The sequence below is a fragment of the Globicephala melas genome, chromosome 2 (genome assembly GCF_963455315.2).
Source record: "Globicephala melas chromosome 2, mGloMel1.2, whole genome shotgun sequence".
NCBI classification, from domain to species: Eukaryota; Metazoa; Chordata; class Mammalia; order Artiodactyla; family Delphinidae; genus Globicephala; species Globicephala melas.
The window spans coordinates 109,165,517-109,193,426 of record NC_083315.2 but is presented as its reverse complement, the minus strand read 5'-3'; the positions used below and the strand labels follow the sequence as shown (position 1 = coordinate 109,193,426).

General features: G+C 37.5%; 1 protein-coding gene across 3 annotated transcripts in view; it reads left to right on the top strand.

The window, feature by feature from the left end:
• Positions 1 to 27,910, top strand: part of PRKD1 (protein kinase D1) — a 334,300-nt gene that overhangs the window by 225,020 nt on the left and 81,370 nt on the right. For 2 of the 3 annotated variants that reach the window (XM_030854701.2, XM_060294694.1), the window contains exons 3-4: positions 25,884 to 26,015; positions 27,360 to 27,520. In XM_030854701.2, the coding sequence (XP_030710561.1) occupies positions 25,884 to 26,015; positions 27,360 to 27,520 (293 nt within the window). Of the gene's footprint in view, positions 1 to 24,014; positions 24,208 to 25,883; positions 26,016 to 27,359; positions 27,521 to 27,910 lie in introns of all 3 variants that reach the window. The other variant, XM_060294695.1, reaches the window with a different exon arrangement.

The window sequence follows — 27,910 nt, the reverse complement described above, 5'->3', positions numbered from 1 at the left end:
CCTCTGAGGTGGGAGAGCCGAGTTTAGGACATTGGTCCACCAGAGACCTCCCAACTCCATATAATATCAAACAGCGAAAGCTCTCCCAGAGATCTCCATCTCAATGCCAAGACGCAGCTCCACTCAGTGATCAGCAAGCTACAGTGCTGGACGCCATGTGCCAAACAACTAGCAAGACAGGAACACAACACCACCCATTAGCAGAGAGGCTACCTAAAATCACAGTAAGATCACAGACACCCCAAAACACAAAACCAGATGCGGTCCTGCCCACCAGAAAGACAAGATCCAGCCTCATCCACCAGAACACAGGCAATAGTCCCCTCCACCAGGAAGCCTACACCACCCACTGAACCAACCTTAGCCACTGGGGGCAGACACCAAAAACAAAGGGAACTATGAACCTGCAGCCTACGAAAAGGACACCCCAAACACAGTAAGTGAAGCAAAAGGAGAAGACAGAGAAGCACACAGTAGATGAGGTAGAAAGGCAAAAAACCACCAAGCCAAACAAATTAAGAGGAAATAGGCAGTCTACCTGAAAAAGAATTCAGAGTAATGGTAGTAAACATGATCCAAAATCTCAGAAATAAAATGGAGAAAATACAAGAAACATTTTACAAGGACCTAGAAGAGCTAAAGAGCAAACAATCATGAACAACACAATAAATGAAATGAAAAATTCTTCCCTAGAGGGAATCAATAGCAGAATAACTGAGGCAGAAGAGCGGATAAGTGACCTGGAAGGTAAAATAGTGGAAATAACTACTGCAGAGCAGAATAAAGAAAAAAGAATGAAAGGAATTGAGGACAGTCTTAGAGACCTCTGGCACAACATGAAACGCACCAACATTCGAATTATAGGGGTCCCAGAAGAAGAAGAGAAAAGAAAGGGACTGAGAAAATATTTGAAGAGATTATAGTTGAAAACTTCCCTAATATGGGAAAGGAAATAATCGTTCAAGTCCAGGAAGCACAGAGAGTCCCATACAGGATAAATCCAAGGAGAAACATGCCAAGACACATATTAATCAAACTATCAAAACTTAAATACAAAGAAAAAATATTAAAAGCAGCAAGGGAAAAACAACAAATAACACACAAGGGAATCCCCATAAGGTAACAGCTGATCTTTCAGCAGAAACTCTGGAAGCCAGAAGGGAGTGGCAGGACATATTTAAAGTGATGAAAGGGAAAAACCTACAACCAAGATTACTCTACCCAGCAAGTATCTCATTCAGATTACACAGAGGAATTAAAACCTTTACAGACAAGCAAAACCTAAGAGAATTCAGCACCACCAAAGCAGCTTTACAACAAATGATAAAGGAACTTCTCTAGGCAGGAAACACAAGAGAAGGGAAAGACCTACAATAAGAAACCCAAGACAATTAAGAAAATGGTAATAGGAACATACATATCAATAATTACCTTAAATGTAAATGGATTAAATGCTCCAACCAAAAGGAATAGACTGGCTGAATGGATACAAAAACAAGACCTGTATATATGCTGTCTGCAAGAGACCCACTTCAGACCTAGGGACACATACAGACTGAAAGTGAGGGGAAAGAAAAAGGTATTCCATGCAAATGGAAATCAAAAGAAAGCTGGAGTAGCAATTCTCGTATCAGACAAAATAGACTTTAAAATAAAGACTGTTAGAAGAGACAAAGAAGGACACTACATAATGATGAAGGGATCAATCCAAGAAGAAGATATAACAATTATAAATATTTATGCGTCCAACATAGGAGCACCTCAATACATAAGGCAAATGCTAACAGCCATAAATGGGGAAATCGACAGTAACACAATCATAGTAGGGAACTTTAACACCCCACTTTCACCAATGAACAGGTCATGCAAAATGAAAATAAATAAGGAAACACAAGCTTAAAATGATACATTAAAAAAATGGACTTCATTGTTATTTATAGGACATTCTATCCAAAAACAACAGAATACACTTTCTTCTCAAGTGCTCATGGAACATTCTCCAGGATAGATCATATCTTGGGTCACAAGCCTTGGTAAATTTAAGAAAATTGAAATCGTATCAAGCATCTTTTGTGACCACAATGCTATGAGACTACATATCAATTAAAGGAAAAACACAGTAAAAAACACAAATACATGGAGGCTAAACTGTGTGCTTCTAAATAACCAAGAGATGACTGAAGAAATCAAAGAGGAAATCAAAAAGTACCTAGAAACAAATGACAATGAGAACATGATGACCCAAAATGTATGGGATACAGCAAAAGCAGTTCTAGGATGGAAGTTTATAGCAATACAAGCCTACCTCAAGAAACAAGAAACATCTCAAATAAACAACCTAACCCTACACCTAAAGCAATTAGAGAAAGAAGAACCAAAAAAATCCAAAGTTAGCAGGAGGAAGGAAATCATAAAGATCAGATCAGAAATAGATGAAAAAGAAATGAAGGAAACAATAGCAAAGATCAAAACTAAAAGCTGGTTCTTTGAGAAGATAGGGAAAGTTGATAAACCGTTAGCCAGTCTCATCAAGAGAAAAAGGGAGAAGACTCAAATCAATAGAATTAGAAATGAAAAAGGAGAAGTAACAACTGACACTGTAGAAATTCGAAGGACCATGAGAGATAACTACAAGCAACTATATGCCAATAAAATGGACAACCTGGAAGAAATGGAAAAATTCTTAGAAAAGCACAAACTTCCCAGACTGAACCAGGAAGAAATAGAAACTCTAAACAGACCAATCACAAGCACTGAAATTGAAACACTGATTTTAAATCTTCCAACAAACAAAATCCCAGGACCAGATGGCTTCACGGCGAATTCTGTCAAACATTTAGAGAAGAGCTAAAACCTATCCTCTCAAACGCTTCCAAAATATAGCAGAGGGAGGAACACTCCCAAACTCATTCTATGAGGCCACCATCACCCTGATACCAGACAAAGATGTCACAAAGAAAGAACACTACAGGCCAATATCATTGATGAACATAGATGAAAAAATCCTCAACAGAATACTGTCAAACAGAATCCTGCAGCACATTAAAAGGATCGTACACCATGATCAAGTGGGGTTCATCCGGGAATGCAAGGATTACTCAGTATACGCAAATCAATCAATATGAAAAATAATATTAACAAATTGAAGGAGAAAAACCATATGATCATCTCAATAGATGCAGAAAAAGCTTTTGACAAAATTAAACACCCATTTATGATAAAGGCTGTCCAGAAATTAGGCATAGAGGGAACTTACCTCAACATAATAAAGGCCATATATGATAGACCCACAGCCTACATCTTTCTCAATGGTGAAAAACTGAAACCATTTCCTCGAAGATCAGGAACAAGACTAGGTTGTCCACTCTCACCACTATTATTCAACATAGTTTTGGAAGTTTTAGTCACAACAATCAGAGAAGAAAAAGAAAAAGTAATCCAAATCAAAAAAGAAGAAGTAAAGCTGTCACTCTTTGCAGATAACATGATACTATACATAGAGTATGCTAAAGATGGTACCAGAAAACTGCTAGAGCTAATCAATGAATTTGGTAAAGTAGCAGGGTACAAAATTAATGCACAGAAATCTCTTGCATTCCTATACACTAATGATGAAAAATCTGAAAGAGAAATTAAGGAAACACTCCCATTTACCACTGTAACAGAAAGAATAAAATACCTAGGAATAAACCTACCTAGGGACACAAAAGACCTGTATGCAGAAAACTATGAGACACTGATGAAAGAAATTAAAGATGATAGAAACAGATGGAGAGATGTTCTTGGATTGGAAGATTCAACATTGTGCAAATGACTATACTACCCAAAGCAATCTAGAGATTCAGTGCAATCCCTATCAAACTGCCACTGGCATTTTTTACACTAGAACAAAAAATTTCACAATTTGTATGGAAACACAAAAGACCCCTATTAGCCAAAGCAATATTGAGGAAGAAAAATAGAGATGAAGGAATCAGGCTCCTGGACTTCAGACTATACTACAAATCTATAGTAATCAAGACAGTATGGTACTGGCACAAAAACAGACATATAGATCAGTGGAACAGGATAGAAAGCCCAGAGATCAACCCACACACATATGGTCACTTTATTTTGATAAAGGAAGCAAAAATATACAATGGGGAAAAGACAGCCACTTCAATAAGTGGTGCTGGGAAAACTGGACAGCTACATGTAAAAGAATGAAAATAGAATATTCCCTAACACCATACACAAAAGTAAACTCAAAATGGATTAAAAACCTAAATGTAAGGCCAGAAACTGTTAAACTCTTAGAGGAGAACAGACAGAACATTCTATGAGATAAATCACAACAAGATCCTTTTTGACCCACCTCCTAGAGAAATGGAAATAAAAACAAAAATAAACAAATGGAACCTAATGAAACTTAAAAGCTTTTGCACAGCAAAGGATACCATAAAGAAGACAAAAAGACAACCCTCAGAATGGGAGAAAATATTTGCAAATGAAGCAAGTGACAAAGGATTAATCTCCAGAATATACAAGCGGCTCATGCAGCTCAATATCAAAAAAACTCAACCCAATCCAAAAATGGGCAGAAGACCTAAATAAACATTTCTCCAAAGAAGATATACAGATTGCCAACAAACACATGAAAGGATGCTCAACATCACTAATCATTAGAGAAATGCAAATGAAAACTACAATGAGGTATCACCTCACACCAGTCAGAATGGCCATCATCAAAAAAATCTACAAACAATAAATGCTGGAGAGGGTGTTGGAGAAAAGGGAACCCTCTTGTATTGTTGGTGGGAATGTAAATTGATACAGCCACTATGGAGACCAGTATGGAGGTTCCTTAAAAAACTAAAAATAGAACTACCATAGGACCCAGCAATCCCACTACTGGGCATATACCCTGAGAAAACCATAATATAAAAAAGTCATGTACCACAGTGTTCTTTGCAGATCTATTTACAATAACCAGGACATGGAAGCAACCTAAGTGTCCATCAACAGATGAATGGATAAAGAAGATGTGGACATATATACAATGGAATATTACTCAGCCATTAAAAGAAATGAAATTGAGTTATTTTTAGTGAGGTGGATGGACCTAGAGTCTATCATACAGAGTGAAGTAAGTCAGAGAGTGTAAAACAAATACTCTATGTTAACACATATATATGGAATCTAAAAAAAAAAAAAAAAAAAACTGGTACTGAAAAACCTAGGGGCAGGACAGGAATAAAGACAGAGAACAGACTTGAGGACACGGGGAAGGGGAAGGGTAAGCTGGGAAGAAGTAAGAGAGTATCTTTGACATATATATACTACCAAATGTAAAATAGATAGCTAGTGGGAAGCAGCCGCATAGCACAGGGAGATCAGCTCGGTGCTTTGTGACCACCTAGAGGGGTGGGATAGGGAGGGTGGGAGGGAGATGCAAGAGGGAGGAGATATGGGGATATATGTATATGTATAGCTGATTCACTTCGTTATAAAGTAGAAACTAACACACCATTATAAAGCAATTATACTCCAGTAAGGATGCTAAAAAAAATGAATACGGACAGAGACAGAGTAAGCTAGACAGGACAAGCTCACTTTGCAAATATCATAGTATGATAACAATAACTTTAAAGTGAGACTAGAGAAGCAAAAAATTTCCTAAATGTTAGCAAACATTTTTTATAAGGTTATTACATGCTAGTCACTGGTCTAAATGCTTATATACATATTGAATACTTCAGCAGTCCTGAGGGAATTTCTTTTATATTCATCACTCTCATTTTACAGATGTGGTTACTAAGACCTATGCAGTTAAGGAATATAGCGAGGCTCAGACACTTAGTGAAGGTGGATTTCAAAACCCGACATTCCTGCTCCAGAACTGGCGTTCCTAACCCATGACATGGAATGAAACAGCACAGTCCTTTCTGCCTCCGTGTTATGTACATGCTCAGCACAAAGTAAACTGTGCTGTCGCATGGAATAATAGTCACAGGAGAATATTCCTCTAGACCAGGAAATCAACTGCTATCATAATTTCAAGGGTAGATATATAATTTGAAAACTGCTTTGTTCCCTTCCCTCCCAATTCTGGAACATCACTGGGAAAATATTACTACTGTGTGAGAATCACTTACCTAAACAAACCATAAAAGGAAACATCAAATTTAGATAAAAATTTACATCTCTCTCCTTTAAAAATTTTTCCTATGCTGTTTATCCTTTATTGTCCTGAAACCACTGAATTTAGAATTCTGGTAGAGAATTTATATAATAATGAAATTAGCCCCTTGTTTTTTAATAATAATGACATTGTGATTTCTGATTTTAGAAAGGGAGAAAGGATAGTATTAAATACTAAAATCAGGTATGACTATTAGAACAAGGTGAGAATAAAGTACATATTAAATGATTAAATGAACAAAGTTGAAATAATAATTCACTTACCATACACATGCAGAGCATTTTGATAATCAAAAAATAAATATTGTTATACAAAATTAATTAAGGACTGTCCAAACATAGTTAATTTTATATTAAAAACCATAACCTGCAATTACTTGTGATGTTTTCTAAAAATTATTTGGCAATGATGTCTTGATCTTCCAAAATATTCTCTTAAGTAGGACCATAGTTTGTGATTTCAGTTACAGAGATGGAATATGGTATAATGTCCTAGGACAGATATAGATTGCCCTGTATATGAGTGAGTTATATCCCCAAATGTATTAATTTGTAAGTTAAATATTTAGAACATGAATGATTTTGGATTGAAAGAGTTTCATAAATGGTGATAATGATCCCAAACTAGTTTACTAAAGACCACTGAACCCCAGTGTACTGCAGTGAACTCAGTTTCATGTGCTTCTTTGCCATCCATGTAGCTTCTTTGGTCAACTTGTCTTTTCAAGCCTTTTGCCTATTTTTAGTTGGTTCTTTTCTTAATAATTGTTGAGAGTTTTTAATGGAATCTGGATACAAGTCCTTTATCAGAAATATATTTTGCAATTACTTTTTCCCAGATTGTAGCTTTTCTCTTCATTTTTAAACAGTTTTTTCAAAGACTAGAAATTTGTAATTTTGATAAAGTCTATTGATTTTTATTTTATTTTCTGCTTTTTTAATTTTTGTTTTATATTGGAGTATAGTTGATTAACAATTTTGTGTTAGTTTTCAGGTGTACAGCAAAGTGATTCGGTTATACATATATCTATTCTTTTTCAAATTCTTTTCCATTTAGGTTATTATAGAATGTTGAGCAGAGTCCCCTGTGCTATACAGTAGGTCCTTGTTGGTTATCTGTTTTAAATATAGCAGTGTGTACATGTCAGTCTCAAACTCCCAATCTATCCCTCCCCGTCTGGTAACCATAGATTCATTCTCTAAGCCTGTGAGTCTGTTTCTGTTTTGTAAATAGGTTCATATGTGTCATTGTTTTTATATTCCACATACAAACAATATCATATGATATTTGTCTATATCTGTAGGACTTACTTCACTTAGTACGATAATCTCCAAGTCCATCCATGTTGCTGCAAATAGCATTATTTCATTCTTTCTAATGGCTGAGTAATATTCCATTGTATGTATGTACCACATCTTCTTTATCCATTCATCCGTCGATGGACATTTAGGTTGCTTCCATGTCTTGGCTATTGTAAACGGCGCTGCAATGAACATTGGGGTGCACGTATCCTTTCAAACCATGTTTTTCTATGGATATATTTCCAAAAGTGGGATTGCTGGATCATATGGTAGCTCTATTTTTAGTTTTTTAAGGAACCTCCATACTGTTCTCCATAGTGGCTATACCAATTTATATTCCCACCAGCGGTGTAGGAGGGTTCCCTTTTCTCCACACCCTCTCCAGCATTTATTGTTTGTACATTTTTTGAAAGTGGCCATTCTGACAGGTGTGAGATGATATCTCATTGTAGTTTTGATTTGCATTTCTCTAATAATTAGTGATGTTGAGCATCTTTTCATGTGCCTCTTGGCCTTCTGTATGTCTTTGGAGAAATGTCTATTTAGATCTTCTGCCCATTTTTTGATTGAGTTATCTGTTTTTATGATACTGAACCGCATGAGCTGATTGTAAATTTTGGAGACTAATCCTTTGAAAAGGGATTAGGAAGCAAGACCCTATTGATTTTTTTAGGTTTTTTTGATATTTATTTTTTTTTGAATTTTATTTTATTTTTAGAGAGCATGTTCTTATTAGTTATCGATTTTATACATATTAATGCATATATGTCAATCCCAGTCTCCCAATTCATCCGACCACCCCCTCCCTGCCCCGCTTTCCCCCCTTGGTGTCCATATGTTTGTTATCTACATCTGTGTCTCTATTTCTGCCTTGCAAACCGGATCATCTGTACCATTTTTCTACATTCCACATATATGCATTAATATACGATATTTGTTTTTTTTTCTGACTTACTTCACTCTGTATGACAGTCTCTAGGTCCATCTATGTCTCTACAAATGACCCAATTTCATTCCTTTTTATGGCTGAGTAATATTCGATTGTATATATGTACCCCATCTGCTTTATCCATTCATCTGTCGATGGGCATTTAGGTTGCTTCCATGACCTAGCTATTGGGAATAGTGCTGCAGTGAACATTGGGGAGCATGTGTCTTTTTGAATTACGGTTTTCTCTGGGTATTTTCCCAGGAGTGGGATTGCAGGGTCATATGGTAGTTCTGTTTTTAGTTTTTTAAGGAACTTCCATACTGGTCTCCATAGTGGCTGTATCAATTTACGTTCCCACCAACACTGCAAGAGTGTTTCCTTTTCTCCACACCCTCTCCAGCATTTGTTGTTTGTAAATTTTCTGATGATTCCCCTTCTAACTGGTATGAGGTGATACCTCATTGTAGTTTTGATTTACATTTCTCTAATAATTAGTGATGTTGAGCATCTTTTCATGTGTTTGTTGGCCATCTGTATGTCTTCTTTGGAGAAATGTCTATTTAGGTCTTCTGCCCATTTTTTGATTGGGTTGTTTGTTTTTTTAATATTGAGCTGCATGAGCTGTTTATATATTTTCGAGATTTCGAGATTTGTCCGTTGATTCATTTGCAAATATTTTCTCCCATTCTGAGCGTTGTCTTTTTGTCTTGTTTATAGTTTCCGTTGCTGTGCAAAAGCTTTTAAGTTTCATTAGGTCCCATTGTTTATTTTTGTTTTTATTTCCATTACTCTAGGACATGGGTCAAAAAGGACCTTGCTGCGATTTATGTCAAAGAGTGTTCTTCGTATGTTTTCCTCTAGGAGTTTTATAGTGTCCAGTCTTACATTTAGGTCTTTATTCCATTTTGACTTTATTTTTGTGTATCACGTTAAGGAGTGTTCTAATTTCATTCTTTTACATGTAGCTGTCCAGTTTTCCCAGCACAATTTATTGAACAGACTGTCTTTTCTCCATTGTATATCCTTGCCTCCTTTGTCATAGATAAGGTGACCATAGGTGAGTAGGTTTACCTCTGGGCTTTCACCCTGTTCCATTGTTCTATATTTCTGTTTCTGTGCCAGTACCGTGTTCTCTTGATTACTGTAGCTTTGTAGTATAATCTGAAGTCAGAGAGTCTCATTCCTCCAGCTCTGTTTTTTTCCCTCACGATTGCTCTGGCTATTCAGGGTCTTTTGTGTCTCCATACAAATTTTAAGATTTTTTGTTCTAGCTCCATAAAAAATGCCGTTGGTAATTTGATAAGGATTGCATTGAATCTGTAGATTGCTTTGGGTAGTATACTCATTTTCACAGTGTTGATTCTTCCAATCCAAGAACATGGTATATCTCTCCATCTGTTGGTATCATCTTTAATTTCTTTCATCAGTATCTTATAGTTTTCTTCATACAGGTCTTTTGTCTCCCTAGGTAGGTTTATTCCTAGGTATTTTATTCTTTCTGTTACAGTGGTAAATGGGAGTGTTTCCTTAATTCCTCTTTCAGATTTTTCATCATTAGTGTATAGGAATGCAAGAGATTTCTGTGCATTAGTTTTGTATCCTGCAACTTTACCAAATTCATTGATTAGCTCTTGTAGTTTTCTGGTGGCATCTTTAGGATTATCTATGTATAGTATCATGTCATCTGCAAACAGTGACAGTTTTACTTCTTCTTTTCCAATTTGGATTCCTTTTATTTCTTTTTCTTCTCTGATTGCTGTGGCTAAGACTTCCAAAACTATGTTGAATGACAGTGATGAGAGTGGACATCCTTGTCTTGCTTGTGATTTTAGAGGAAATGCTTTCAGTTTTTCACCATTGAGATGGATGTTCATTGTGGGTTTCTCATATGTGGCCTTTATTATGTTCCCTCTGTGCCCACTTTCTGGCGAGTTTTTATCATAAATGGGTGTTGAATTTTTCAAAAACTTTTTCTGTACCTAATGAGATGATCATATGGTTTTTATACTTCAATTGGTTAATATGGTATGTCACATTGATTGATTTATGTATATTGAAGAATCCTTGCCTCCCTGGGATAAATCCCACTTGATTATGGTGTGTGATCCTTTTAATGTGTTGTTGGACTCTGTTTGCTAGTATTCTGTTGGGGATTTTTGCATCTATACTCATCAGTGGTAATGGTCTGTAATTTTCTTTTTTTATAGTGTCTTTGTCTGGTTTTGGTATCAGGGTGATGGTGGCCTCATAGAATGAGTTTGGGTGTGTTCCTTCCTCTGCAGTTTTTTGGAAGAGTTTGAGAAGGATGGGTGTTAGCTCTTCTCTAAGTGTTTGGTAGAATTCACCTGTGAAACCATATGGTCCTGGACTTCTGTTTTTTGGAAGATTTTTAATCACAGCTTCAATTTCATTTCTTGTGATTGATCTGCTCATATTTTCTATTTCTTCCTGGTTCAGTCTTGGAAGGTTATACCTTTCTAAGAATTTGTCCATTTCTTCCAGATTATCCATTTTTTTGTCATAGAGTTCCTTGTAGTAGTCGCTTGTGATCCTTTGTATTTCTGTGGTGTCTGTTGTAACTTCTCCTTTTTCATTTCTAATTTTTTTGATTTGAGTCCTCTTCCTCTTTTTCTTGGTAAGTCTGGCTAAAGTTTTATCCTTTTGTTTATCTTGTAAAAGAACCAGCTTTTAGTTTTATTGATCTTTGCTATTGTTTCTATTTCATTTATTTCTGCTTTGATGTTTATGATTTCTTTCCTTCTACTAACTTTGGGTTTTGTTTGTTGGCCTTTCTCTGTTTCCTTTAGGTGTAAGGTAGATTGTTTGAGATTTTTATTGTTTCTTGAGGAAGGCTTGTATTGCTATAAACTTCCCTCTTAGAATTGCTTTTGGTGCATCCCATAGCTTTTGGATCATCATGTTTTCATTGTCATTTGTCTCTAGGTATTTTTTGATTTCCTCTTTGATATCTTCAGTGATCTCTTGGTTATTTAGTATCGTATTGTTTAGCTTCCATGTGTTTCTGTTTTTTCCTTTTTTTCCCCCTGTAATTTATTTCTAATCTCATTGTGTTGTGGTTGGAAAAGATGCTTGATATGATTTCAATTTTCTTAAATTTGCCAAGGCTTTATTTGTGACCCAAGATGTGATCTATCCTGGAAAATGTTCTGTGTGCACTTGAGAAGATAGTGTAATCTGCTGTTTTTCAGTGAAATGTCCTATAATCATCAGTTAAATCTATCTGGTCTGTTGTGTCATTTAAAGCTTGTGTTTCCTTATTAATTTTCTATTTGGATGATCTGTCCATTGGTGTAAGTGAGGTGTTAAAGTCCCCCACTATTATTGTGTTACTCTCGATTTCCTCTTTTATAGCTGTTAGCAGTTGCCTTACATATTGTAGTGCTCCTATGTTGGGTGCATATATATTTATAATTGTTTTATCTTCTTCTTGGATTGATCCCTTGATCATTATGTAGTGTCCTTCGTTGTCTCTTCTAACATTCTTTATTTTAAAGTCTATTTTATCTGATATGAGTATTGCCACTCCAGCTTTCTTTTGATTTCCATTTGCACGGAATATCTTTTTCCATTCCCTCACTTTCAGTCTGTATGTGGCCCTAGGTGAAGTGGGTCTCTTGTAGACAACATATATATGGGTCTCGTTTTTGTATCCATTCAGCAAACCTGTTTCTTTTGGTTGGAGCATTTAATCCATTCAGATTTAAGGTAATTATCTATATGTATGTTCCTATTACCATTTTCTTAATTGTTTTGGGTTTGTTTTTGTAGATCCTTTTCTTCTCCCATGTTTCCCACTTCAAGAAGTTCCTTTAGTATGTGTTGTAGAGCTGGTTTGGTGGTGCTGAATTCTCTTAGGTTTTGATTGTCTGTAAAGCTTTTGATTTCTCCATCAAATCTATATGAGATCCTTGCCAGGTAGGGTAATCTTGTTTATAGGTTCTTCCCTTTCATCACTTTAAATAGAGTTTTAGAGTTTCTGCTGAGAAATCAGCTGTTAACCTTTTGGGAGTTCCCTTTTATGTTATTTGTTGTTTTTCCCTTGTTGCTTTTACTAATTTTTCTTTGTCTTTAATTTTTGTCAACTTGATTACTATGTGTCTCAATGTGTTTCTCCTTGGGTTTATCCTGCCTGGGACTCTGTGTGCTTCTGGACTTGGGTGGCTGTTTCCTTTCCCATGTTAGGGAAGTTTTTGACTATAATCACTTCAGATATTTTCTCGGGTACTATCTCTCTCTCTTCTCCTTCCAGAACCCCTATAATGTGAATGTTGGTGCATTTAATGTTGTTCCAGAAGTCTCTTAGGCTGTCTTCATTTCTTTTCATTCTTTCTTCTTTATTCTGTTCTGAAGCAGTGAATTGCACCATTCTGTCCTCCAGGTCACTTATCCGTTCTTCTGCCTCAGTTATTCTGCTATTGATTCCTTCTAGTTTGTTTTTCATTTCAGTTATTGTATTGTTCATCTCTGTTTGTTTGTTCTTTAGTTCTTCCAGGTGTTCATTCTTTAATTCTTCTAGGTCTTTGTTAAACATTTCTTATATCTTCTTGATCTTTACCTCCATTCTTTTTCCGAGGTCCTGGATCATCTTCACTATCATTATTCTGAATTCTTTTTCTGGAAGGTTGCTTACCTCTACTTCATTTAATTGTTTTTCTGGGGTTTTATCTTGTTCGTTCACCTGGTACATAGTCCTCTGCCTTTCCATCTTGTCTGTCTTTCTGTGAATGTGGTTTTCATTCCACAGGCTGCAGGATTGTAGTTCTTCTTGCTTTTGCTGTCTGCCCTCTGGTGGATGAGGCTATCTAAGAGGCTTCTGCAAGCTTTCTGATGGGAGGAACTGGTGGTGGGTAGAGCTGGGTATTGCTCTGGTGAGCAGGGCTCAGTACAACTTTAATCCACTTGTCTGCTGATGGAAGGGCCTGAGTTCCCTCCCTGTTGGTTGTTTGTCCTGAGGCAACCCAGCACTGGAGGCTACAGGCTCTTTGGTGGGGCTAATGGCGGACTCTGGGAGGACTCCTGTGAACGAGTACTTCCCAGAACTCCTCTTGCTAGTGTCCTTGTCCCTGTGGTGAGCCACAGCCACCCCCCCGCTGTGGAGGGTTGGAGACCCTCCAACACTAGCAGGTAGGCCTGGTTCAGTCTCTTTTGTGGTCACTGCTCCTTCCCCTGGGTCCCAATGCACACACTACTTTGTGTGTGCCCTCCAAGAGTGGAATCTCTGTTTCCCCCAGTCCTGTTGAAGTCCTGCAATCAAATCCCGCTAGCCTTCAAAGTCTGATGCTCTGGGAATTCCTCCTCCCATTGCCGGACCCCCAGTTTAGGAAGCCTTACATGGGGCTCAGAACCTTCACTGCAGTGGGTGGACTTTTGTGGTATAATTGTTCTCCAGTTTGTGAGTCACCCACCCAGTGGTTATGGGATTTGATTTTATAGTGATTGTGCCCCTCCTACCATCTCATTGCGTCTTCTCCTTTGTCTTTCGATGTGGAGTATCTTTTTTGGTGAGTTCCATTGTCTTCCTGTCAATGATTGTTCAGCAGTTAGTTGTGATTCCAGTGCTCTTGCAAGAGGGAGTGAGTGCATGTCCTTCTATTCTGCCATCTTGAACCAATCCTGGGCCTATTGATTTTTAAAAATGAGGTATATTTTTGGCATTGTATCTAAGACATCTTTGCTTAAACCAAGCTTATAAACATTTTCTCTGAGGTTCTCTTCTAGAGTTTTTATAGTTAGGCTTTATATTTAGGTCATTTTGAGTTAATTTTTGCAAATAATGCAAAAAATAAGATTAAGTCTACATATGCATATTTGAGAAAATGTCTGGTGTGTTTTACCATATTTTGTGCACTACCACAGTGTAGTGCCAGTTACAATGCTGTGATTTCAAAATATTTTCTCAATGAAATGATTATGCAACTATTCTTTGAGTTAATAATTATACCCATTTCAAAGATGAGGGAAATGAGATACAGAGAGATCTTGCAGCCTAAAAGTGGTAGGTGGAAACAGCAATGAAGCCACTTTATCTCACTCTAAAAGTTATATGCTGTCCCCTGTTGTAAAAAGATAATTGTTTTCAGCAATAAAGTTCCCATGCTGCGAATGACGTGTTCAGATCATAAATTATTTCTCTCCACCTCTTTCTCCCTACTGGAGCCTGGGCTCTGCACCCTAGATCCCTACTGCCCTCAAACCCAGCATGACCCTTGGCCCTAATGCCCAGATGAATGGATAAACTGATGCCCTTTTCAAAAGATTCAACTGGTGAGTGGATAAGCAGACTGTAGCATACCAGCCAAATGGAATTTGACTCAGCACACAAGGATGAATTTCAAATGCATTATGCTGTTAGAGGCTACACTCAAAAGACCACATTTATATGACATTTTGGAAAAGGGACAGAAAATAAATCAGTGGTTGCCAGGGAATGGGGGTGGGAAAGAGTTTGTCTCCAAAGGGGCCCAGGGGAATTTGGGAACGGTTGAAAAAAATTGTTCCATATTTCAATTATGGTATTGGTTACACAAAGCATAGATTTTACTTTGAGTAAAATATTTACTCAGTAAGTGTGACTGAAAAGCATAAAAGCAGATTTTCAATTAATAAAGCTCTTTTATTCTGATAAATCAGAGCAGACCAACTGAGTCAGTCAGCCTGATTCTTCTTACAAGAATACAAGGAGTCCCTTAGCAGTAAATTCCCTCCTCTGGGCACCCTTGAGCAGCAGCCAGAACTATTCCTGTTCACAGCAGGTGCCTGGTCAGCAGGCATTGAGTTGAATTCAGCCACCATTGAACTGTTGCTTCTTTGGGAGTGGGAATATCCAGCAAATTTCACAGCTTTTAAGGTTTTTGTTTGTTTGTTTATGAATCAAGAGTAAGCATCTGTTTTTAAGAAAAGTACAGTGAGACTTAAAGAAACGTGAAGCAAAGCATATAGGACCTCAGCATGTTGTCTCTATATGCAAAGATATTTGACAACAGTGATGCTATTTGTTGCCAGAAACCCCGCTGCCTATAAGAACATTTCATTATAATACTGTACCTAACCTTTGTCTACCAGCCTTTTGTAAGTAGTCTAAAGGGCAGTTTGTATGCTGGTATTCCTCATGCAAATGAGGTCATTATCCTTTTAAAGGCATAAAGTCTCCTGTATGTGATGGAGCTTTCTAAGAAACAGGCTTGACCTTTCTTTCCCCTATTCCGGGTGCCTGCAGAGCCTGCACTCATTAGCTAGAATTTGACTCCATGACATTTTTACTTAATTTTCTTTTTCCTCTATGTTGGACACATGGGGCAACCATTTATGTTCTTTCTTGACCCGAGATGCTCTCAAATCTCTTTCCAGCTGTGGCATTTTTCATTCAGTCACATCAGGATATAGTGATCCTTCTTTCCCCTCTGCAATTCCCAACTGTTAATTGTTTCATTTTAGAGAAGGGACTAGACACAGTCCTATGGACTTAGCACCATTTAATTAGCATTAACCAGAACAGTGGAAAGAAAAGCAATTTCCTCTGGAGTGGAAACATATTCTTTATGAGGTAGTAGAGGAAACGAATAATAATAGTTTTTAAAGGCCTTAATTTTTTTATGTGCTGTGATTGATGATGGATTTAAAAGCAGTACTTCCCTCTATTAGTATTGATGATGATGATGACAATAATAATAATTACAAATAACAAATAATAATTGGGATTCAAACCCAGATCTTTCTGATTACAAAGCCCATACCGTTAATTATTATGCTAAGAAATCCCTGTGATAACTACTACCAGTATGCCAAGGACTGTGCTAATCACCTTGTGTCCTCCTCACAGCCTACCTAACAAGGTGAGCTTCACTAAGCCAGTTTGAGAGAGAGGGACACTGAGGTTCAGAGAGGGGAAGTAACACATCCAAGGTCGCCCATTTGCTGTGACTGGGATCGGAGCCCAGATATGCTCTGACACTAAGTCCGTGCTTATCACCACTGCCTGCACCACTCTGCCTATAGAGCAATGACACACTAGCAAAGACATCTCTGGGAGTGTCAAGGACATTGCTAGTTACTTTTTAAAATGTGCAAATTGTGATCCACGTTATGAGTCTGATGGGCTTTGGGCTTTGCTTTTGAACTTGAAATACTATGTTTACAGATTATTAGGACTTAAAATGTAGAACCTTAGAACTGCAGGCTAGCAATATCAGTTTTAAAGACATTGCTTCATTTATTCAACCATGGACATTAATTGATTGCTTAATGTGTGCATAAACTCAGAGAAGGTATACTCTCTATCCTTCAGCAATCTGCTAATGTCAGGTGTGATTGCATGAAGGGGTAAAGGGTGTCAGCATAGCGTGATACATTTTATGATACGAGTGTGCCCAGGAGCTTATCAGAACATAGAAGAGGGCAGTTAATGTCAGGTGGGGGTGGGCTTATCACTGAAGGCTTCCCAGAACAGGTGATACTGAGCTGAGTTGTGGGATGGGAAGCAGAAGGGAAGGTTTGTGTGAAGGGCAGGGAGGCATATATCAGTAATGACTGGATCAAAAAGTATGTTGAGGAGAGTGTTAATATGAGGGTCTTTGGCAACTTCTTAATATGGAGGTGGACGGATATAATAACTCGTCTTACAGCTCTCTTCCTTTAGTTACATAGAGTTCCATTTTGTATCTGTTTCATCCTAGTAGCCTTCCTGGCAGAAGACATTGCTACTACTGTAACAGTTATTCTGCAGCAGCTACAGAGCTCAGTTGCCTGAGAGGGAAACAAAGGATCGATTGCTCAGGTGTTAACTGTAACTCTCCAGGTTCATGAACAGATCCTAAACTTCTTGTGCAGAATTTTTAGCCCTGCCATCATAACTCCTACTGTCCTGCTGCTTGCCTCTGGTTAAAAAGAAAAATAAAAGAAGGCAAATAAGGATCTGTTTCCTTCTGAGAAGGAATGAATGAATACTTGTGAACTTCCTTAATTTTCATACTAGAACATAGGCCTTGTCACCTGCATGCCTGACATTTAACAAGCGTAGGGATCTCTCCTTGAATGTTTGTGATTATATTATAAATGCTTGAAACTATTGAACATAATTCTGTGACCTAGCACATACAATTATTATGAATAAACCTATACTAAATGAAAGAGACTATTACATGACTCTTAAGCCACATCAGTCAGTAGTGCCTGCTACATGATCATGCTGATAAATCTTTCCCATTTGATTTTCCATCACTTTGAAGATTTATGAATTTCTTTTACTTTCTAAAGTCTTTTTTTCCTCCAGAGATTTGATAAGCACTCACTTCTGTTTCCTTCTAGTTTTTCCATGGTTTGTTATTTTAACTTTTTACTCATCAGGTATTTTTTTTTTATATATATATATATATATATATATTTATTTATTTATATATTTGTATAACATAGGAGATAAGCTTCTAAATTGTGTTCCCCCCAAGTAGCTAAATGTTACTAATTGTTAATCATTTGTTAAATTATGTTTCCCTGCTGCATTGATTTATGATATCTATTCTATCATATTTAAAATTCATACATAGAGTAGATTTCTATGTTATCAGCTCTATCCTATTGATCTCTTTTGTCTTACACAACCACCACTTACTTTTTTTTTTTATAAATTTATTTGTATTTATTTTTGGCTGCGTTGGATCTTCGTTGCTGCGCGCGGGCTTTCTCTAGTTGCGGCCAGCGGGGGCTGCTCCTAGTTGCGGTGTGCGGGCTTCTCATTGCCGTGGCTTCTCTTGTTGCAGAGCACAGGCTCTAGGTGTGCAGGCTTCAGTAGTTGTGGTGTGCGGGCTCAGTAGTTGTGGCTCGCGGGCTCTAGAGCACAGGCTCAGTAGTTGTGGCGCACAGGCTTAGTTGCTCTGCGGCACATGGGATCTTCCCGGACCTGGACTCGAACCTGTGTCCCCTGCATTGGCAGGTGGATTCTTAACCACTGCACCACCAGGGAAGTCCCACCACTTACTTTTTTTTTTTTAATTTATTTATTTTATTTTTGCTATGTTGGGTCTTCGTTTCTGTGCGAGGGCTTTCTCTAGTTGTGGCAAGTGGGGCCCACTCTTCATCGCGGTGCATGGGCCTCTCACTATCGCGGCCTCTCTTGTTGCGGAGCACAGGCTCCAGGCACTCAGGCTCAGTAGTTGTGACTCACGGGCCCAGTTGCTCCGCGGAATGTGGGATCCTCCCAGACCAGGGCTCGAACCCGTGTCCCCTGCATTAGCAGGCAGATTCTCAACCGCTGCGCCACCAGGGAAGCCCCCCACCACTTACTTTTAAATATCATAGTTTTGGGCTTCCCTGGTGGCGCAGCGGTTGAGAGTCCGCCTGCCAGTGCAGGGGACACGGGTTCGTGCTCCGGTCCGGGAAGATGCCACATGCCGCAGAGCGGCTGGGCCCGTGAGCCATGGGTGTGCTCCACAACGGGAGAAGCCACAACAGTGAGAGGCCCACGTACCGCAAAAAAAAAAAAAAATCATAGTTTTATAGAATATTTTGATATGACTAGGGCTAAATTTCTTCATTAACTCTCCTTTTAAACTCTTCCACTCTTATCAGAGTATCTTCTGTTTTTCTTACAGTAGGCCTTTGGCATAATTCCACAAGCCCAACAAGAGTCTGTTAGAATATTGTGGTAGATGTTTTCATAAGATTAAAAATAAATTTATATAACTCACCTGGGCCTATTGAGAACAGATCAGATTAGATAATCTTTGTTCATCTACTCTAGACTTTGTTTCCTTCTTGAGTATATTTGATATTTCTTCTTCCCTTTATTTATTTATTTATTTAGTTTGAATATAGATACTCCTCTTCTAGAAAAGGTAGAAGCAAAACTACAGTTGAATAGTTTAGCTTTTTCCACTTTGTTAGCATTAAACTCTTTTTTCCATGGTGCAGGCCTATCTCGTCCTCATTCTTGCCACATATGACACACAGCTAAACGGCCTTTTGTTCTTTCCAGCTTTTTAAAAGCTTCAGCTTTCTCCTCCTGTTAGCCTTCTTAAGGTGGTTCTCACTGGCCAGGCCACTATTTGCTGTTTCCCTGACTCTGCTGCTCCTTCTGTAGCTGCATTCTCTTTCTGAGTATAAGCCTAACAGAGTTCCCTGGGCAGTTACATCAGTTTCTCTAGGTACTACCCCCTCTTCTCCCTAATTAGGGTAACTTGTTATTGTGCTGTCACTCTGGCTTGTGAGACCTTTTTATTCCTCTTGGAGCCTTTTTTTTTTTTTTTTAGCATCTTTATTGGAGTATAATTGCTTTACAATGTTGTGTTAGTTTCTGCTGTATAACAAAGTGAATCAGCTATACATATACATACATCCCCATACCTCCTCCCTCTTGCATCTCCTTCCCACCCTCCCTATCCCACCCCTCTAGGTGGTCACAAAGCACCGAGCTGATCTCCCTGTGCTATGCGGCTGCTTCCCACCAGCTATCTACTTTACATTTGGTAGTGTATATGTGTCCATGCCACTCTCTCACTTCGTCCCAGCTTACCCTTCCCATTCCCCATGTCCTCAAGTCCATTCTCTACATCTGTGTCTTTATTCCTGTCCTGTCCCTAGGTTCTTCAGAACTTTTTTTTTTTTTTAGATTCCATATATATGTGTTAGCATACGGTATTTGTTTTTCTCTTTCTGACTTACTTCACTCTGTATGACAGACCCTAGGTCCATCCACCTCACTACAAATAACTCAATTTCGTTTCTTTTTATGTCTGAGTAATATTCCATTGTATATATGTGCCACATCTTCTTTTTAAGAGTCTGGCCATATACTTCTAAAATATTTTCCCAGAACTTTCTGAACTGCCTGATCAGCATATCTAAATACATTTTATGTTTCTTCTCTTGGCTGCTGTAATCTTTGGGATGATATATTCACAGCTTCCCAAGTTCCCATCATTGCTCCTCACTAATGCTTTTCTGGTCATATGTGAGTGAAAAATTGAAATTTCTGTCTTTTTTTCTCCAGTTATCTAAAAGATGTTTTTGTAAGTGTCTCAACAAGAATTTGTTTAATGCTCTTGTTTCTGAAGAGCTATGGGACTTTCCCGACTCTAGACATCTCCACGTATAACAAAAATGTGAACCGTGTGATTAATTTGAACAGTGCTTGCGTGAAGGGAGTATCTGGTACAACAGTGGCTTGGAGAGACTGGGATCAATGGAGAAGCAAAAAGAAATGACCAACCTCAGGGTGTAGGTATTAGGTAGTGGAATGGGGGCGAGGCAGGTACACATCTGCAGGCGTAATTTCACAGGCACAGATATCTGGGCCACAATAGTGTGTAAATGATCTATTGTAATTTCTCAGTTACCTGTGTCATGGACAATTTGTTGGAGTCACTCTTGCTAACTGTCCTGACAGTGCACCAACAATCAAGAGCCTACAAAATTATAATTATAAAGAAATTTGTAAGTAGTCTTACAAATTTTCTATAATTAAATAAAATCAGGCTATACAAAATGTTTCCTCTTTCCTTTATCCTATTCTTTGCTTTTCAAAACACTCTTCATCCTTCAAGATTCTGTTCTTGTGATCCCTCCTTGCTGAAGCTTTCCCTGATAGACCCAGGCAGTCTTAGTTGCCCTTTCTTTTGTGTTTCCATCCCTGCATCTTGTATTATGATTATTTATGGGTCTCTCATCCTCATTTTGACTTTGAACCCTCAACAACAGATACTATTCCTTGTTATTTTTCTATTTCTTATATATACTATATTACGATACATATATATTACTATATAGTAGGTTCTAGATATGTTAGTAAAACATAATATTAATCAACTATATGCTTGAAGATATTAGGCCTGCTTGACTTACATGAGCTGATTTAAGAAAGGCACAAAAATGTCTTAATTTAAATGCTTGCTTTTAGAACTATCACCTCCAAATAGAAATTACAGAGTAGTGTTTGGGACACAATATAAAAAAATATTTCTAATAATTTGAGATATTTACAAATACAGTAAACTGATTTGTGAATAGTTATCATTCCACTAATGAAAGCTCTCACGGAACAGAGGATTATTTATGTGTATCTATTATGTGTGTGTATGGATGAATGATAGGATGTTAAAGTGGATATGGTTTCATATCCACAGAATACCTTAAAACTGATGAATATTTGTATTTATGTGCTGAGAGTGATATTCAGAAGCTATTTTCAATATTCCAGAGGTTAAGAAAAAAACAAATTTATCTACAACAAATCTTAATTTTTAAAAGCTTCATAATGTTTTGCTTTGGGCCAGACTTATCAGTTGAATGACACTGGTTATCATGTAGACACAAACTCGAATTGGGTGTTAGTTATCATTACCTTTGATTTTTGTAAAAATTTTAAAACCAGTTATTGTTACTAACTCCAATTTGTTTGGAGGGAGAAAGATTTCAAAAAATGGAGTATATGCAGAAAGCATGTTAAAAGAATTTTTGACTATGAACTGAATTAATTTCATTTTATACATTATTTCATGGACTTTTTTTTCCTCAGTATTTTTTGCATCTCTGAAATAAGGATGCAGCTTACAATAGTGGTGTGTTGTATTTAATTGCAGTGTTTTTTAAGTCTTTGCTAGTAATTCATAAAATAAAGATGCAGCTTTATAATCGACAGAATTTTGATGGTCAGAGAATGTGATGATTAGATTCAGAGTCGCTGAGAGAATTTGTATGGTTCAGCTGTCAGGCTGTCTGAATCAAGATCCTGTGTTACCTAGGGCAGCTCCTTAATTTTTCTGAGACAGTTTTCTCATCTGTAAAGTGGGGACAATAGTATCTACTTCATAGAGTCCTTGTGAAAAATTGAATGAGATGATACTTGAAATGTGTTAAGCTTTTCTTCTTCTTATACCTGTTCCAACTTGGCAATGCCAGAAAGAGTTAACACTTCTCCCAAATTGCCAAAATTACCAGTAAAAATAAATTACTAAAACTCTTGGAAGATAGGACATTTTTTGATTTTATTATGCAAATATTTTTGACCTCCAGAGATTATTTATTTTGCTTTGGAAGCCTGATTTCTTCTGTACTGCTAACCAAACAGTTTATTCCATTTTATGCAACAATTTATCATGAACCTTAAAAGAAGTACTGATTATCTTAGAGTTTTTGGCTCAATTACCTGTTTTAAATGCTCAGTGACTAAGGAAAGCATGTTATTTTCTCCTCTCCTGCACCGTGGAATATAACAATAGACTGAACAAAGCAAATCAAAGATACACAGGTACCAGTATAAGGGGCCCATTGTGTTTAGTTTGTAGCCCTGTCATATGGTTTTAATTTAGGTCACCTGATTGATTATGACATACTGACAGATAGCACATTGTTCTCTCTTGGAATCTCTAGACACTTTAGTATTTCTATTCTTATCTGTCCGTTTTGCTTCCAAACCTTAAGTGAAATGGAATTACAGCATTCACTTTGTTTTCCTGTGCTAAGTGATTATCTCTGAAGTGCAATTTTGTGATTAGGCAAGATGGCATGCATACACTCAGCTAATGCTGATTTCCCCCAGGGTGCAGAAACAGGTAAATTCATAATGAATGGATGTTGTGCTTTGATTTCAAATGCATGTGAAACCTCACCACACTTGGTAGTTTTATTTTAAAAAATGTATTTAATTATTCTAAAATTAACAGGAGAATATTAAAATTGAACTTTAGAAAATGGCATTTAAACATAAGTCAAGGGTGCTAACTGCTTATGAATGTTAATCCCCTTCAGAAAGTGAAAAAACAAACGTACCTGACATAAACTGGATGGGGGGGGGTCATTGAAAATCTTCTTTTTAATTATTTATATTCTTTCTGATTAATTCAAAAAATATCTGAACACATCTAGGTATTAGTATTGTCAAATTCTAACATTCCTTACTTTGAAAACTACCTTAATTATTCAACTAATTGCTATCATGGTATTGTCACCATTGTTTGGGTGACATTTGGCAGGGGTGGGAGATGGGGGGAGAGGCAGGGGAGAAGTTAGGAGTTAATGGTTGGCACAAAGTATTTTCTTTAATTATTTTCTTTGATGTTTTAAAAACAAACTTGTCCATGACTGTGAGAGACCAATTTTAAAGAAGATTTAGCATTTACAAAATTAGACACACTTTGACCAAATTATAAAAGTAGTTGATTGGAACCCAAACCATACTTTTTTACTGATTTACTTAGAATAAGCGTTGACTGTAATATTGTGAAACTTGAAGTGAGAAACATAATAATACAATTTCCCAATCTTATTTCAATTGAAATCCTTTTTGTAAGGAACCTTGACACTAATCAAAACTCCTTGTAGGCAATGCTAGAGCAACTTACTTGGCTGCACTTCTTTGATTAGCTCCTTCTTCCCACACTTTAATCTCTTAGTGTAGTGTCTGGTATACAGTAATAGCTCAATAAATCTTAACCTTATTATTATTCTCATTATCTTTCCATTGAGTAAAACTAGTACCTTTAATAAGTTGATGGATGATTTCCAATAGTAAAGCATATTAATTTGGAATAAAGTACTTTTATTCAAGGGAAAACTGACCCATTAAAAATTTTAATCTCTTTTTATGGTCCAGATATACGTCTGTGAACTATCAGTAATATCCTTTCTGGTTGAAGTGATTCACTTTCCTGCATGTTCTGTTGTCACTTGCCCTGAGGGATGTGATACCCTCAAAGTTGTCCTCATAATTTTGGACACCTATCTAGCAGAGATGAATTGCCTACAGTTTCAGCGTTCACTCTGTCACACCTTGCATACTTACCAAGGTAAGCACTTCATAAGTATACTCCACAGGTGATTCATTAGCCCATACCTGCTATCCAAGACAGCATCAGGAAAACTGCAGATGTTTATTTCCCTCACTATGGGGCTGTTGGATATAACTCTTTGGGCAGAGTTAGGAAAGGTAAGATGTAACACTGGTATGATGAAAAGGACAGTGGATTGGGGACAAAACACTTGTGGGTTGTAGTCTTAGTTCTGTTTAGTAACTTAGGCCAAATTTTGTAGCTTCTTTGAACCTTAGAAGTTATTTTATAGTTATTGTGGAGTTTTTTTGTTTGTTTTTATCTGCCTTTCTGCTGGTCTGGTAGGCTCTGTAAAGATGTCTTACTTATCTTTACATCTCTGTCCCTGGAATGGTGCCATTGACAATATTGAAAAGGTGTTTAACAAATGTGTGTTGAAAAAGTAAGGCAAGAAGACAAACAGGAGGAAGAGAAAGGAAGGCAGAATAGAAGGATGTATTTAAGGCCTAAATTTTCCCCCAAATTCTCTTTGCATAAAACCTTACGAAATCAAGTGCATATAGTTCTATTCTAAGTTAATGGAAGTTTACACTTTAAGGGTTAGGAGAAGTCACCATTGGTCAGACCTTCTCTTTTTATGTATGGGAAACTGAGGCTCGTGATGATTCAGTGAGTTGTCAGTAAGGTAATGGCAAAGCCTCATCCAGCTCTTCTCACTCGTAGGTCAGCACTCCCTGGACTATTACGGGCAGCCTTAATATCGGGCTATATATGTAAATAGATCCAGAAAGATATAGCCCTACACACTAGAATTTGGGGAAAAGGGGTGGTCTTTCACTTTCATTTATCTGTACCTTTCTATTTCTTGATTTAAGCAACACCAAAAAACCGTGAACTATTTTTATAACATAATAAAAATATCATGTGGAAAAGTATAATTTTTAAAACATAATGAATTTCAATACTCTGTACGAATACCATGTGGGATAAATAACAATAAGCATAACAAAAAGTACCCTATAGCATGAATATGATTTTCTAAAATATATTTATCAGAGTGGGCTGAAATTCACCAGTGTGTGTATTAAATCCCTCTGTTTGGCATATTGATGAAGAGACTGCTTGTTATTTTTAGGTCAGGATTTAAATGCTTGGTTATATTGCCTAAGAGTTCAAACAACTGTATCTCCCCAAAAGAGGCTGCCCAGATTTCTTCCAGTTGGGCCCCACCCTTCTAATGTACTTCTTCAAGGTCATATTCAAGTACACTGTCTTCTGATCTGTCTAAATTCCATTCATCAAGTGTTTCCTTTCCATTAATATTTCTGAATACCTCTCTGGCTCATTTAGGTAAGAGAAAAAGCAAAGTGTTTTAAAGCAACATCCCGTATTTATAGATTGAATTGAGTTATTCTTTCATTCATTCTTTGTTCTAGCGTTTTGGCTATTTTTGAAGTGGCCTGAGACCTTGATATATCAGCAGGAAGACAAGAACGAGGTTCCTTTGCCACCACTTATAAGGCTGTGGTTGAGAAGAATGGAGTGGAATGGCTAAAAGTCAAGCAGTGTTGCATCTTATCTTTCCTGACTTTGCCCAGTTATACCCATACTTGCATGTTAAGTATCTTGCATACTAATTATCTACAGATGAGCGTATTTATTCAACTTATTTTTCAATGTTATTATTTTCACAGCTTCCGCCACCTTTGAAGACTTTCAGATTCGCCCCCACACTCTCTTTGTTCATTCGTACAGAGCTCCAGCTTTCTGTGATCACTGTGGAGAAATGCTATGGGGGCTGGTGCGTCAAGGCCTTAAATGTGAAGGTAAGGTATTCCTTCCCCAGCCAAGTGGAACGCATGCTGGAGTTAGCTACTTATGTCGTGCCCTCTTCTGCAATGCCTTCTTTCCTTCAGATAGCTTCCAGGGATCTGGGTACTGCATGGATTCTGTTCGGTTCATTTCCTATCTTCAACATGTTAGCCCTGATCTGGGAAACCAGATTCTCCTATCTTTTCCCCTATATCATGTGGATATGTTTCTCTCCCATAAGGTGTTGTTTATTTTGCTAACAGGCTAAACATATAATTTGCATCTTAAGCCAGAACTTGGAATAGTAGGCATTCAATAAATGTTTGCTGAAAGGAGCTGAGATTCAGGAGGTTAATCAAACCATCCAAGGTCACTCAGCTGTTGAGTGGCAGGCTGGAACGTGTACCCAGTTTCTACACCAAGATCATAGTTTTATCATCCTCCATGGACAGAAATCCTTGAAGTGCATAATTCAGGTTTATAGGATACCATGATATAATCTTAAAAACGGACCAAATCATACCTTGCTCTTTTTTGATGAAGGATGGGGCGGGGAGGGATAGAGCTGTTTGAACTTTGACCAAAAACCCCAAGCTTTTATGATGAAATCCATAAATAAAATAACCATAATTTCTGAATTTCTATCTGTAAGAAGGGAAGTTAAGAGACAGTGATCTGGAAGAAAGTCTGCCTAAAGTGTAGTTTTATGAAAATTTGCCTGGCCTGCTATGTGACACATGGGGAAATTCTGAACAGTAAGACTACGTGATAGAACTATGAACAGTAGAAATATTGAGAGGAAAATGGTGCTTTTTCCTAATTATCTACCATGTAGAAACTAGCATGCATAGTATTTTACATATTTTCTCAACAATTCTGCAAGGTAGTTATTATCCTCATTTTACAGACAGGAAAACTGAGGTGAAGTAATTTTTCCAAGGCAATGTAGACAAACAAGTTGTGGAGCCATGATTCGAATCAGTGCAAGTCAAAAGTTGTGAAGCGTTATGATTAATTTTCCCTTGCAATAGAACTTGAGGCAGCTAAAAATAGGTCATTTCACTGGAGTTTTATTGCTAGATCCCTCAAAGCCCAAGTCCCTTATGTTAGAAAACATTTTTTTAAATGATAACCAGGGTAGTTGCTGGGCTCATCCAATAAAATCAGATGTCAAAACCCAGCTTATTGACAAATTGGGAAAATAAATCAGGAGACGCTCAAAAGAAAATTTACATTTTCGAACAGCCGCAAGAAAAATGGAAGCAGCACTGTTTCTAAAAATTCATAATTTACAACTTATACTAAAGTAGCTTTTAATTTATAGTTGAACAAAAGTCATTTTTACTTTCTCCTTCCAGGATGTGGGCTGAATTACCACAAGAGATGTGCATTTAAAATCCCCAACAATTGCAGCGGCGTGAGGCGGAGAAGGCTCTCAAATGTTTCCCTTACTGGGCTCAGCACTGTCCGCACAGCATCTGCCGAGCTTTCCACCAGTGCCCCCGATGAGCCCCTTCTGGTATGGCCTCCTGTTTATCCATTTGCCCGTTTACATGAGAAATCTGTAGGACGATGTGGTAACAGTGGTAATCAATCCAAGACAGCGTCCTGGGAGAGAGGACACAGCCAGGGTGTCAATGACTGTGTTTCTTCAGGGCCTGTGCTGTAGATTGGTCAGTGCTTCAACAACTATCCAACAGCTTCGAGTTTGCTTTTATCTGTGAGCTTAGAGCAATTTTAAAATCTGTGAGGTTTCATCATGGTCATGGAGCCAGAGCAGCACAGACTAATACGTGAATGTGACAAAACATAGTTTGTCAAAATTTGGAAACCAGAGATAAACGATTTTCTTCTCTGATGATTATTAGAGTATTTCGTGGCATAGTTGACTGTTTATTCTGGGAGAAAA